The 13,454-nt window shown below is 46.4% G+C and overlaps 1 protein-coding gene across 10 annotated transcripts in view; it reads right to left on the bottom strand.

The window, feature by feature from the left end:
- Nucleotides 1–1,387: 1,387 nt before the first annotated feature.
- PMFBP1 (polyamine modulated factor 1 binding protein 1) overlaps nucleotides 1,388–13,454 on the bottom strand; it is a 556,696-nt gene continuing 544,629 nt past the window's right edge. For 5 of the 10 annotated variants that reach the window (XM_054534056.2, XM_054534058.2, XM_054534059.1 and 2 more), the window contains 7 exons: nucleotides 13,075–13,239; nucleotides 12,351–12,518; nucleotides 11,880–12,047; nucleotides 10,652–10,755; nucleotides 10,019–10,093; nucleotides 6,958–7,196; nucleotides 6,208–6,461 (listed from right to left, as the gene is read on the bottom strand). In XM_054534056.2, coding sequence (XP_054390031.1) covers nucleotides 6,445–6,461; nucleotides 6,958–7,196; nucleotides 10,019–10,093; nucleotides 10,652–10,755; nucleotides 11,880–12,047; nucleotides 12,351–12,518; nucleotides 13,075–13,239 — 936 coding nt within the window. In that variant the 3' untranslated portion in view covers nucleotides 6,208–6,444. The other 5 variants (XM_063717360.1, XM_054534054.2, XM_054534053.1 and 2 more) reach the window with 3 other exon arrangements.

The following is a 13,454-nucleotide window of genomic DNA, read 5'->3' as shown; positions in this document are numbered from 1 at the left end:
GACTGCATGTCTGACTTTTTCCTTCACCCTCTTAAATCATGTAATAAAGGTGGCGGGTGCAGAAGCCTGCCCTGACTTCCCTTGCATGGGTCGTCCTGGAACTCCGCCCTTATTTCTGCACAAGGCAGGCCAAGCTCTGAGGATGCGCAGCTGCTCCTGCGGCTGGGGGGCACTGGCAGGTCTGCCTTGATGGCCAGGTCGTGGGAGGGAAGTGAGCAGGAGTCCGCCCCAGCCTTCCCCGGGGTGGTTCGGCTGCTTGAAAGAGGTCCATGGGATTGCTCTGGATGGCAGAGGGTAAGGGTTGTCCATTGACTGGAAAACAGTCTAAAATGTTGCTTATTGATTTTCACGTAAAAGGTGACCCTTACACCAGAATCACCTGTCTTTTCTCTTTTTAAGCAGTCTCAAGTCTGCTGAGGTGGCTTTTGGGGTGTTTGGCCCTTTCCACTAACCATGGTCTGTATGTTGTGATTCCTCCAGGCTGGGCTTGTGCCAGGTGTGCTGGTTGGCAGGTTCTGTGTTGTGGTTGAGTCACAGACAGGACTGGGGCTCGGAAACACCTTGATACCAGGCCAGTGCCGGCGTGAGCCCTGTGGTGCGTGGCCTGCTGTGCTGTTCTGATCCCTTTCTCCCTCTGTTCCTGGGATTTGCATTTCTATGTTATAACTCAATAAATGTTAAAATGTAAGTCAATTTTGTGGGTGAGCTCAGAGGCCTAGCTTTGCCAGCCAGCACCAGCTACCACCTCTGCCTCCATTCTTCCCTCTAGCCCCCTTGGGGGAACGCAGGTGGAAATGGGCTTCTCAGGGCTCCGTAGTGAAGAGAGGGCTGCCAGCACTTTGCCTAGGAAGCCTTCTAATCTTGGCCCTAGGTTGGAGGACTAGAAGTTGGCTGATGTGTGACCTATTTACAGACTCAGGCAATGGAGTAGGAAAAAGATTGAGGTTCTAGTTAACAGTTATTATTAATAAGCTGTGACCTTGGTCACAAACTCACTAGTCCCTTAGATAAAAAAATAAGGTCAGAGAGGCTATTAAAACAATGGGTCCAACTCAACCATCTTATTTATAAGCAAGGAACACCTGGTAAAGGATACTTGATACATGTGGGTGCTACAAGAGGAATGGAGGGGTCCCCTGCCCACAGCAGCTCCCCCTGAATTTGCCACGGTACTGGAGCTTCTGCTCAAGGCTCTGTCTCTTCCTGTTTCCAGTGTTTTTTTAAATTACAGACCCTTTCCATTCAGATCTTCCTTAAAGTTCCTTCCAGCTTTAATATTCTGAGTCTCACTGTCTTTTCTTCAGATGGCAACTGATTGTTTTTCTAGAGGTACAAAAGCATACCTATGACAACATGGTCTCTAGCACCATGGCCCCATTGTGGACTCCTGAGTCTGGCTGACCCTTGTTATTGTCTGTATTTTTTTTTTAGTGTAACCATCCTAATGGCTGGTATCTCATTGCAGTTTTGATTTCCACTTCCCTAGTAATTAGTGGTGTTGAGCATCTTTTCATGTGCTTATTATTGGCCATTTGTTTATCTTCTTTGGAGAAATGTCTCAAGTCCTCTTCCTTTTTTTTTTTTTTTTGCATTGGTAACTTTTTAAAAATTTTTAAATTTCAACTTTTATTTTAGATACTGAGGGTACACGTGCAGCTTCATTATATGGGTATACTGTGTGATGTGGAGGTTTGGGGTATGGATCCCATCACCCAGGTAGTTAGCATAGTACCCAACAGGTATTTTTTCAACCCATTTCCCTCTCTCTAGTCCCCCCAAGCAAGTAGTCCATAGTGTTTATTGTTCCTATATTTATGTCCCTGTGTGCTCAATGTTTAGTTCCCACTTATAAGTGAGAAGAGGTGGTATTTGATTTTCTGTTCCTGCAGGAATTAGCTTAGGATTATGGCCTCCAGCTGCATCCATGTGGTTGCAAGGGACATGATTTCATTCTTTTCTATGGCTGCGTAGTACCCCACGGTGTGTACGTACATTTCCTTTATCCAGTCCACCGTTGCTGGGCACCTAGGTTGATTCCATGTCTTTGCTATTGTGAATAGTGCAGCGATGAACATGCGAGTGCATGTGTCTTTTTGGTAGAATGATTTATTTTCCTTCGGGTATACGCCTACTCATGGGATTGCTGGGTCAAATGGTAGGTCGATTTTAAGTTCTTTGAGAAACCTTCAAACCTGTTTTCACAGTGGCTGAACTAATTTACATTCTCACCAGCAGTATATAAGTGTTGCCTTTTCTCACCAGCCTTGCCAGCATCTGTTATTTTTTGACTTTTTAGTAATAGCCATTCTGACGGGTGTGAGATAGTATTTCATTGTGGTTTTGATTTGCATTTCTCTGGTGATTAGTGATCATGAGCATTTTTTCATATGTTTGTTGCCTGCTTGTATGTCTTCTTTTGAGAAGTGTCTGTTCATGTCCTTTGCCCATTTTTTAAATGGGGTTATTTGTTTTTTGCTTGATTTGTTTAAGTTCCTTATAGATTCTAGATATTAGGCCTTTGTCAGCTGCGTAGTTTGTGACTATTTTCTCCCACTCTGTAGGTTGTTTATTCTGCTGATGGTTTCTTTTGCTGTGTAGAAGCTCTTTAGTTTATTAGGTCCCTCCTACCAATTTTTGTTTTTGTTGCAATTGTTTTTGCTGACTTAGCCAAAAATTGTTGGCCAAAGCCGATGTCGAGAATGATTTCTTTTTTTTTTTCTTTTCTTTTCTTTTCTTTTTTTTTTTTTTTTTGAGACAAAGTCTTGCTCTGTTGCCAGGCTGGAGTGCAGTGGCTTGATCTCGGCTCACTGCAACCTCCGCCTCCTGGGTTTAAGCGATTCTCCTGCCTCAGCCTCCCAAGTAGCTGGGACTACAGATGTGTGCCACCACGCCCAGCTAATTTTTGTATTTTTAGTAGAGACGGGGTTTCACTATGTTGACCAGGATGGTTGACTTCGTGATCCGCTTGCCTTGGCCTCCCAAAGTGCTGGGATTACAGGTGTGAGCCACCACACCTGGCCCGATAACGATTTCTTTCTTTCTTTTTTTTTTTGAGTAGTAGTCTCGCTCTGTTGCCAGGCTGGAGTGCAGTGGTGTGATCTCGGCTCAGTGCAAGCTCCGCTTCCTGGGTTCATGCCATTCTCCTGCCTCAGCCTCCCTAGTAGCTGGGACTACAGGCGCCCACCACCATGCCCAGCTAATTTTTTTTCTTTTTTTTAGTAGAGACGGGGTTTCACCGTGTTAGCCAGGATGGTCTTGATCTCCTGTCCTCATGATCCGCCCGCCTCGGCCTCCCAAAGTGCTGGGATTACAGGCGATAACGATTTCTATAGTTTGAGGTCTTGCATTTAAATCTTTAATCCATCTGGAGTTAATTTTTGTATATGGTGAAAGATAGGGGTCCAGTTTCATTCTTCGGCATATGCTCTGCCCATTTTTGAACTGGGTTGTTTGTTTTCTTGAGTTTTAGGAGTTCTCCATATATTCTGGATATTAACATCAGAGATATGATTTGGAAATATTTTCTCCTATTCTGTGGGTTGCCTTTTTACTCTGTTGATATTGCTTTTGATGCACAAAATTTTAAAAGTTTCATGATGTCTAATTTGTCTATTATTTCTTTTGGTGCCTGTGCCTTTGGTGAACTAATCACTGCCAAATCTAGTGCCATGAAGGGTTTGTTCCATGTTTTCTTCTATGAGTTTTATGGTTTTAGTGGCTACATTTAGGTCTTTGATCCATTTTGAGTTAATTTTTGTATAAGGTGTTAGGTAAGGGCACAGCTTTATTTTTTTGCATGCAAATATTCAGTTTTCCCAGCATCATTTGTTGGAAAACTAAAACAAAAACTATTCTTTCCCCATTTCATAGTCTTGGCATCCTTGTCAAAATTATTTGACCATATATGTGAGAGTTTATTTCTGGGATTCTTTCTAGTCTATTCCATTGGTTTGTATGTCTGTCTTTTGATTTATATGGCAGTACCACACTATTTTGATTACTGTAGGTTTGTAGTAAGTTTTGAAATCAGTAAGTTCTTCAGCTTTATTCTTCTTTTTTGAGACTGTTTTGGCTGTTGGGTTCCCTTAAGATTCCATGTGAGTTTTAGGTTGAGTTTTCCTATTTCTGCAAAAAAAAAAAAAAATTGGGATTTTGACAGAGATTACTTTGAATCTGTGGATCACTTTGTGTATACTGACATCTTAATATTAAGTCTTTCAATCCATGAACATGGGATGTGTTTCTGTTTATGTCTTCTTTAATTTCTCTCAGTAATGTTTTACAGTTTTCATTGTACAAGTCTTTTACTGCCTTGGTTAATTCCCAGGTATTTGTTTATTTTTGATGCTATTATAAATGAAATGAAATTATTTTTATAATTTCCTTTTCAGATTATTAATTGTTGTTATATAAACCTGCAACTCATTTTTGTGTGTTGACTTTGTATCCTGTTACTTTGCTGAATTCATTATTAGTTCTACCAGGCTTTTTTTTGGTGGGGGGGTGGTCTGTAGAGTCTTTAGGGTTTTTTACATATAAGATTTGTGAACAGAGATAATTTTACTTCTTCCTTTCCAATTTGAATCCCTTTTATTTCTTTTTCTTGCCTAATTGCTCTGGCTAGAACTGCCAGTACGATGCTGCATAGAAGTGGCAAAGTAGGTGTTCTTGCCTTATTCCTGATCTTAGAGGAAAAGCTTTTAGTCTTTCACCATTGAGTATAATGTTTGTTCTGGGTTTTTCATATGTGGTTTTATTATGCTCAGGTAGTTTCCTTCTAATCCTCATTTGTTGAATGCTTTTTAAAAAAATTCATAAAAGAGTGTTGTTGTAACCATTTCTTTTTAATATCAGCTGTTCGAACTACTTTTTAGGAACTCAATTCCTTGGTTATTTCTTAACAAATTATAGGCAGGCAACACTCAGTTTCTCTGCCCTTCCTCGTGTCTTTAGAGAAACTGCACTTCTCTAAGTCCATGCCCTGTACTCAGCCAGGTCTTCTGCCTGGCTGGGCTGTCCTGTCAAAGTCAGATGGCTGGGTAATATGTCGATGTTTTTCTGGCTCTGCTACCAATTAGCTCTCCGTAACTGACTACCTGCTTTGCTCTGGTGTAATCACGCCACAGGAAGTGAAAGATAACTTTGGAAAGATGTATAACATTCAAAGAAACCAGAGATTATCATTTTGGCCAACATATATGAAATATTTTTGTAAATTATAGAGATAAAATCCCTTTTTAGTAGACTAGGCTGGGGATTTTAATGGCATTGAACTTTAGTTTGAATAAAGTAAGCCACAGGCTAGATTAGTACTAGATTTTTCAATCTTTGTTTTCTCTAGAAAACAAACCCATATTCTAAACCACATGGGGGAACATAGTTCAAAGAGCTTAAACAGACAACAACTATCATAACAGAAACTACCAGAGATGCCTGTCACTCCTAGCTCACACTGCATTTCTGGAACTGTCCTTCCCAAGTTCCATCAGGGGCATCCTATGTAACATGTTAGTGTTCCTATTAGCAGTGAACTTTCTTGGCCTTTATTAGGCCCAGGAAGAATATTGAAGAATCCTTGCTAACCAGTGGGTTTCTTCCTTCACTTTCACTGCCCCACTCAGAAGTGTAAGATCTTTCATTTCTTTCTCTTACATTAATATTACCCTAGTAGTGAGTTGTCTCCACTTCCTATAGACTAGAAATATAAATTCTAGACATGTACTCAGTTTAACAAAATCCTACCAGAACAAAATATTAGCTGTCCTTGGAGTTTGTCATAATGGAATTTCACTTGTATTGAGGTGGCTGGGGAAGGAAAATAAAATTGTTAGAAGGAGGAATGGAATGTGGAGCCCCGTGGTGGGGTGGGGGGTGGGGGCAGGTGGTGTGCTCTTGCTCCCCCATTTGGAAAATACAGCCCTTATTGCTCTTCCTTTCTTTGGGGTCTCAGGATTACTTCCTTTTTGGAGTTTTTAGACTTTCTCTTTTTAAGTTTCAGATAGTAATGGAGAGAAAAGAAAAAGGAGCTACTTATCATTTTTGTTGGTTTAAAAACGAATCCAGAAGCTTGCATTGGGGATTATGGCTTCCCCATATATGGAAGAGACCAATATCTCTTAGAATCCAGAGAAAACAGGATGAACACGTTGCTGGGGGATTGCGGGGCAGAAATGTCTGCAAGACGCCAAGAGCTCACCACAACTGCTGTGCTCGTGCTCATGTCTTTATTTCAGTTTGGGCCTGGAGATGGTAGTATGGTTCTAAAGCTCACTCCATGGCAGGAAGTGGACAAAACTCAACAAAAGTTAGTGTCTTGCGAAATAGGCTGGGACTGTGATATATTCCTGTAAGAGCTGATCCAGGTCAAGAGAGAGGGAGGGCTGGGAACTCACTGTCCTCTGAAGAAACACGTGTGGAAATGCTGCTCAGGGCTAGATGTGGATTCTAGCAGTACGAGGAACCTGAGGGAACGGGGAGGAAATGAGAGTTTTGATTCGAGGAGAAATTAACGAGGTGATTCCTCAAGGGCTGGCCGCATGGCCAGGCAGCTCTGCCGCAGGGTGACTTCTTGCCTCTGGGGTAACATGGAGTTTACAGGTGGCAGGAAAGGCGGCTGTGGACCCAGGCTGGGTAGGTGGCTGGGGTGCTCTTATGGGGTTTCCAGACGTAGAAGGAAGATGCCTCTTCTACCTGTTCCCTAAAATGGGTCTGGGTCAGGGGAGGGGACAGGTCTGAGATACGAGGCACTTGGGTATGCTTCAGATGTTCTTAGATCAGAAGGGGTCTTAATTTGCCTCCTCCCTTTACAGATGTGAAAACAACGATCTTTGGTCCAAAGTAGCTAAGAAAATGACTTGAGGTCACAAAAGGCCTATTTTCTTCTTCCTACCTGAATTCTCAATCCAGTGATTTAAAGAAAAAAATCATACTTATTTTTTTGACAAATGGCAGACGTACCCGGGCAGTGGGGCATCCCGATGTACTTGGTGAGGTCCATTCTTTGACCCACATCCTGGGGCAACCCCTTCCAGCCCAAGGCGCCGCACACTTTCTCCCTCTGTGTGGACTCCGTTCTGCTCGGGCCTAGGGCTTTGGTGCATAGCCTTGCGTTCTCAGCTTTCGTCTTCTTCTCTTCTATCTCCTTCTTCAGCTTCTTGTTTTCCTGCTGCAGGTGGACCATTACATTGTGGAGGTGGCTGTGGGAAGGAGAGGAAGGACGGGTTGTGTTGGGGCTGCTGGCTCTGCTTGGTTCCCTGCTAGAAAGGACAGATAAAGGTGTCACAGGGAAGACAGCACAGATGCCCAGGTCTGTTCAGAGCTGGCCAGTTACACATGCTCTGTAGAAATGGAGGCCTACGTGTGTCCTGTGAAAGAAGCCCAGGCCTGGGGTCCGAGTGGACCAGGAGCTGGTACTCCTGCCCAACTCTGCCAGCTCTGGGCCTGTTTTCCTATCTGTCAGATGGGGATAGTCAGGCCTGGCTTGACTGATGGGATTCATATGAGGATCTGGTTTGATAAATGATAGAAATTTGACTTGAAGAGCCAGAAGGCTGGTAGGGACAACTGCAATCATATGTCCTCGGGTTCTCATGGCCGTGCCTTGGAAACACTCTCACCCAGCACCAATGCCAAAGCCCGCATTCTCTCCGCTTCCCTTCGCCGAAGAGTCGGGAGCACAGGAGATCCCAGCTCTGTCAAGAACTTGGGTAAGTTACTTATCCCCATTTTACAGATGAGGAAATGGAGGCTGCCATGTAGAGGAGGGGAAAGATAATTTAGCGCATTCCCCGTGGCTCAATAAATAGCAACTTTTATTATCACTGTTGTGTGTCTCCAAACTAATGTTGAGGGCAGTGGGTGAAAGTGGGCTCTGAAACCAGACTTCCCACGTTGGAACTGTGACTCTGCCACTTATCAGTTTTGAGACCAGGGGCAAGTTACTTAGTTTCCCAGGTCCTCTCTTTCCTCATCCATAAATGGGGATCATGACTATACTGAACGCAGGAGGTCTTATGAAGATGAAATGAGCTCGTATGTGTCAACACTTAGTACCTCACACACAGCAAATAATATGTATTAGTTGAGCTACTATCATCATTAAAAGATGGTTTTCTTTCAAATAAGAACAGGAAAACTCAAGAGTGAGTTCTTTGTGAAAGAGAACTTCCTGGACTTGGCACAATAGAAGAAAAAGACTGACATTATCTGTTACCTTCAGAATCTGAAAACTTTTCTTTTAGTTACACCCTAGTAAAAAGTTTCGTGGTCTTTTCTAGAGGAAATCAAGTAGAGAATTTATCCTCAGCCTCTTCTCTGGGCATATGCTCTACCCTTTTGCTCTCTACAAAGCTGGCCAACCTTGAGGATGCCTCTTCCCCCGCCCAGTAGCCCCTCACTCCCAGTGCTGCTGGGTCTGGAGAGGAGGTCTCAGCAGTGCCCTCCTTCCCTGGCTCTCTGGCTCCCTCCTGTCAGCATCCCCAAAGCCTTCAATATCCCATACAGCTCATCCACATCCCGGCTTCTCAATTCATTGGCCTCCTTATTCCAAAGGTCTCATCCTTCTCTTCAACTCAGCCATGTACCTAAGGCCAAAGCCTAGAATAGGGCTTTCCACCTGGGGTGCCACGAATGGATTCCAGGCGTTTGCAGATGCCTGCAGCCCTTGGGGGCAGGCTCTGAGGCAGCCACTGCTTGGTCAGCTTTGTCACAAGTATGCCAAACAAATGTGGTTACTTTTATCCTTTTTTAGAGACAGGGTCTCATTCTGTCACCCAGGCCAGAGTGCAGTGGTGTGAACATAGGTCACTGCAGCCTCAACCTCTTGGGCTCAAGCAATCCTCCCACCCCAGCCTCCCAATTAGCTGGGACTGTATGTGTGCACCACCATGTCTGGTTAGGCTAATTTTTAAACTTTTTGTAGAGACAGGGCCTTGCTGTCGCCCAGGCTAGTCTTAAACTCCTGGCCTCAAGTGATCCTAAACTGTGGTCATTTTCTTTTTCACTTTTATTTTATTTTCACTTTTATTTTAGGTTCAGGGGTACATGTTACATTGGTAAACTCATGTCACAGGAGTTTGTTGTACATATTATTTCATCACCCAGGAATTAAGCCCAGTACCCAATAGTTATATTTTCTGCTCCTCTCCCTCCTCCCACCCTCCACCCTCAGATAGACCCCAGGGTCTGTTGTTTCCTTCTTTGTGTTCGTAAGTTCTCATCATTTAGCTCCACTTACAAGCAAGAACATGTGGTACTTGGTTTTCTATTCCTGTGTCAGTTTGCTAAGGATAGTAGCCTCTAGCTCCATCCATATTCCCACAAAGACATGATCTCATTCTTTTTGATAGCTGCATAGTATCCATGGTGTTACGTAAGGCATGGTTGTTTTCTAAGTATTCCCTGAGAAAAGGTTGGGAAGCGCTGTCCTAAGGCTTGTTGTTACTTGTTACTTCGCCACCTCCAAAATCTCAGTTTTAGACCTTCATACCTTCACCTCCATTCTCAAACTGGTAACACTCCTCGCATACCTCCCTCTTAGTGGACCCAGCTTTGAGCATGAGGGGAAGCAAGACCACAGGCCCCCAGATGACCAGGTAGAACAGAAGGGCTCCTCCAACCTGGCCTGCTCACCTGATGATTTCATGAAGAGATGTTCCTTGTTTGTTCCCTCACTTGGGATCTGTTAGAGCATCTCAGCTCCTGCCCTAACTAATCCAGTCTGCCTTTCAGTGCCTGTTCCCTGCTTAGCACCCTTGACCTCTGAGAACCATGAGAGCAGGAAGGAGCAAAAGGACTACTAAACTCCCTTTGGATTTTTGGTGAGAGAACTAAGGCCCTGAGAGGTCAAGTGATATGCCCAAGGTCACACAGATGCAGATTCGGGACCTGGGGGTCTTTCCAAAGCACCAGGCCTTTCCTGGGCTGATCCCCCTATCAAGGGCTAAAGCCAGCCCTGGCTCCCTGCTGACCCTTCTTGTCAGCTCCCAGGAAGCAGCCAGGGTGGTGTAAGATGACTTACTCCTTTTCACCACTCAGCTTGGCGATGTATTTCACCTGCTCTCGGAGCTTGTTTCCTAGTTTCTCATTGGCGACCCTGTAATAAAATCACAGGAGAAAAGAGCAGCCAGTCGCCAGCCTCCCGTGAGCAAGGGTGCGGTTGGCTGAATGGGATGCTGGGTTCTCAGCAAGACTGCTGCTGCATCCCAGGTCCCCCATGCACCACCCTGTCCCCAGAGCTCGGGCCTTCCTAGCACCTGGGAATTCAGAGGACTCTCTGAACTCAACTCCTATGCAAAATCCCTGTGAGCCCCAGGTGCGTTCAAGGGAATGAGTTCAAGGGGGCCAGGCAGTGAAGCTGGATCCCGGGATGGGAGGAGGACATCTGAGCCAATGTCCCCCTTCCTTCTTGCTGCTGAGCAAAGCACCCCTTCCTTCTTGCCGCCGCTGTTTCCAGGTCAGCAGAGGGCTTTCCAGGCCTGCCTGAAGGGTTGAGCCCTCCTCTACATCTTATTTCCATCCCTTGGGTGTGGGCTGAGACTGGATCTGTTTTCCAGGAGTGCAGGGATGTGTGTGAGTAATCTTTGGCACCCATGTGGCTCCTCGGCTCAGTCCAGGCCTCGGACCCTGCCTTCCTTTTTCCTCCCATACTCACTTCTGCTGTTTTGCCCATTGCTCCAAGTTGGTCATAATCTGATCATTCTCTCGGTAGAGCCTATAGGTGTTTTTGGGCACAGACCGCTGGGGCAGGCAGCAGGGCTTGGGTACAAGAAGAAAACGAGACAGTCAGAGGTGGGAGCACAGGTCTGTCACCCCTCCTTCCGAGTCAGGCCTCTTCTATCTTCCTGGGAAAAGAAAACTTGACTCTGCTGTCCAACCCGAGGCCAGAGTTATGGAGTTGCCACCAGGCCTCCCCCTCTGGCTTGTGCAGGTGGCATCTCACACAAAGGTGACATCTCTGAGAAGGCACCATTTATGGCAGAGACACATAGATTTGTACACTTATAATGACAGTTTTCAGTGTGAAGGCATTAAAGTGACTCCTAAAAAAGAAGTATGCTAAGCCAATTTTCTAACAGATGGAAGAAAAACATCTGGAGGAAGAGGAAGAGATGCCTTCTTTTTCTCTCTCTCTTCTTTTTTTTTTTTTTTGACAGTCTTGCTCTGTTCAGGCTGGAGTGCAGTGGCGTGATCACGGCTCACGGCAGCTTAACCTTCCCCCGGCTCATGCTATCCTCCCACTCAGCCTGCCGAGTAGCTGGGACCACAGGCATAGGCCACCATGCCCAGCTAACATTTAAACTTATTGTAGAGATGAGGTCTTGCTATGTTGCCCAGGCTGGTCTCAAACTCCTGGACTCAAGCGATCCTCCTGTCTTGGCCTCCCAAAGTGTAGGGATTGCAGGCGTGAGCCACTGTGCCCGGCCTAAGATGCCTTCTTTGTAATTCAAGCAAAGGCCCGGTGGCCACCTGAGCTGTCCTGCGGCCTCCTGCCATGAACTTCACTGCTCAGGGAGGTGGGCCTGGGACAAGCCCAGAAGGTCACTTAGCCCATTCTACTGTAGGGTCCAGGGCTGCCAAAAGTGTCAGGATGTACTCTGGAAGGGCACCCAGTGGACTAGGTCAGGGGTAGCTGGTGTACCTGACAGTCTCTTCTCTAGAATGGGGCCTTCGCTCTGCTGAGTATCTATCAACAAAGCCACAAGAACACAGGTGGGTTGAACCAGCAGCTGTGGCCCTTGCTTTGTGCTAAATGGAGGGGGTGACCTTTCCTTTGCTCCCAGGCTCTCCCACCCCCACCAAGGGCTGTCTGGCATTTGGGTGGTCATAGGATGTGCCTGGAGGCACTGAGAAGAGGCACGCAGAAGCTGAGGCATGCCCACCTCCTTATCGTCCTCAAGGAGGTTCTCTTTCAGGGTGGCCATCTCCTCCTGGAACTCCCTGAGCTGCTCCTCTTTGGCTGCCAGCATCTTGAGGTCATTCTGGTGTTGCTTCTGCCACTGCAGCACCTGGCAGCTCATCTCCTCTAGCTTCTTGTCGAAGGCGTGCACCTACTCAGGAGAGCAAAGTGAGGAGGGGGACTCCAGCTGGCCTCCCTGACCCCAGGACCCACAAGGCCAGAGGGTGCTTCCGGGGCCTTGGGAGACGTGTTGGGGGTATTTTCTTCCCAGCGGCCAGCAGAGGGCACCCATGCTCCGATCTTTGCTGCCTCTGTCAGAAGTTCAGGGAGCCAAGAAAGTGGAGGGAACCTAACAGCCCAAGGGAATGGCTTAGTGCTAAATAATTCTGGATGCAAGAGGTGACCTTGTGGACCCCTACCAGGAAGGCAGCCCAAGCCCCTGGCAGCTCCTCACCTCCAGCTCACTCTCCTGGTGGAAGCCCCGCAGTTTTCTTAATTCCGTATTGAGCTTTTTCATCCTTTCCTCATAAGCAATGATTTCCTCTTCCAGCTGAGCTTTCTTCTCTTGGGTCTGTGTCAAGCTTCGCTGCAGGCTCTTTGTCTCTGAGGTCACATGATTGAGCTTCCGGAAAAGACAAAGAGGACGAATGGCTGTCAGAGCCTTTGACTCTCTCTGCTGAGTCCTGAATGGAGGAGGGTTCCAGTCCCTTCTCTGCTCAGGGTGACACAGACGGTCACCTTGCCTAGTCTCCCAGAGAGGGGTGGGAAATGACAGTGGTTGGTTTTCTGCACCCTGCTTTCTCCTCCCTACCCACTCCCTCCATTTCTTCTCTTTCCAATCCCATGAATTGATGGGCCAGCCATGATCAGCACAAGATGGGGCATGAATTTCCCTGACAATCCAGACTTTGGGAAAACCTTGCCCCCGAGTCACCCATGGGCAGAAAGGCTTGCTAGATTTGGTTTTGATCTTTGTCCTCTTCCTCCGCCCTCCACCCAACTCCAAGCCTCACAAAGAGAAAGCAGGCCTTCTCTGCACAGACATCCCAGCCCACACAAGGGTTTGAGATGGCTCCATAGACAGTCAATAGGCAGGAAATTGGCTCCTATGCCTCTCCCGCTACCTTGACGTTTCCTTGCCTGAAAACAGCCCTGGAGACTAGAGGGTGTGGCCTCACCTTCTCGAGGGCTTGTGTCAGGTCGTCCTGGCAGGCGGCTGACTTCCGGGATAATGCATCATAGGCTTCTTTGGTGATGGTGGTCTGGAGATAGTGCTTCTCCTTCTGCAGAGCTTTGTCCAGCTGGGCCTGCAGGCTCATTAAGGACTCCTTCTGAAGGGCTATCTTTAAGGAGGGAGAGCAGAACCGTCAGGGTGCCAGCTCAGGGTCATAGAGGCATTCTCTGTGCCTATAGGAATGAACAAGAGCTCGGCTCTCTCCTGTCTGCAGCAATCTGCAGAGTCCGTGTTAACACTCACATCTTCACTTCACCGCTGTAAAAGGTAGAGCTGTCTTTCCAGGCTCTTTTGCACCCCTCAGCCACATTTCCCTTTCTAGTT

This window comes from Pongo abelii, chromosome 18, assembly GCF_028885655.2.
Source record: "Pongo abelii isolate AG06213 chromosome 18, NHGRI_mPonAbe1-v2.0_pri, whole genome shotgun sequence".
NCBI classification, from domain to species: domain Eukaryota; kingdom Metazoa; phylum Chordata; class Mammalia; order Primates; family Hominidae; genus Pongo; species Pongo abelii.
This window is presented reverse-complemented; position numbering and strand designations above follow the sequence as displayed.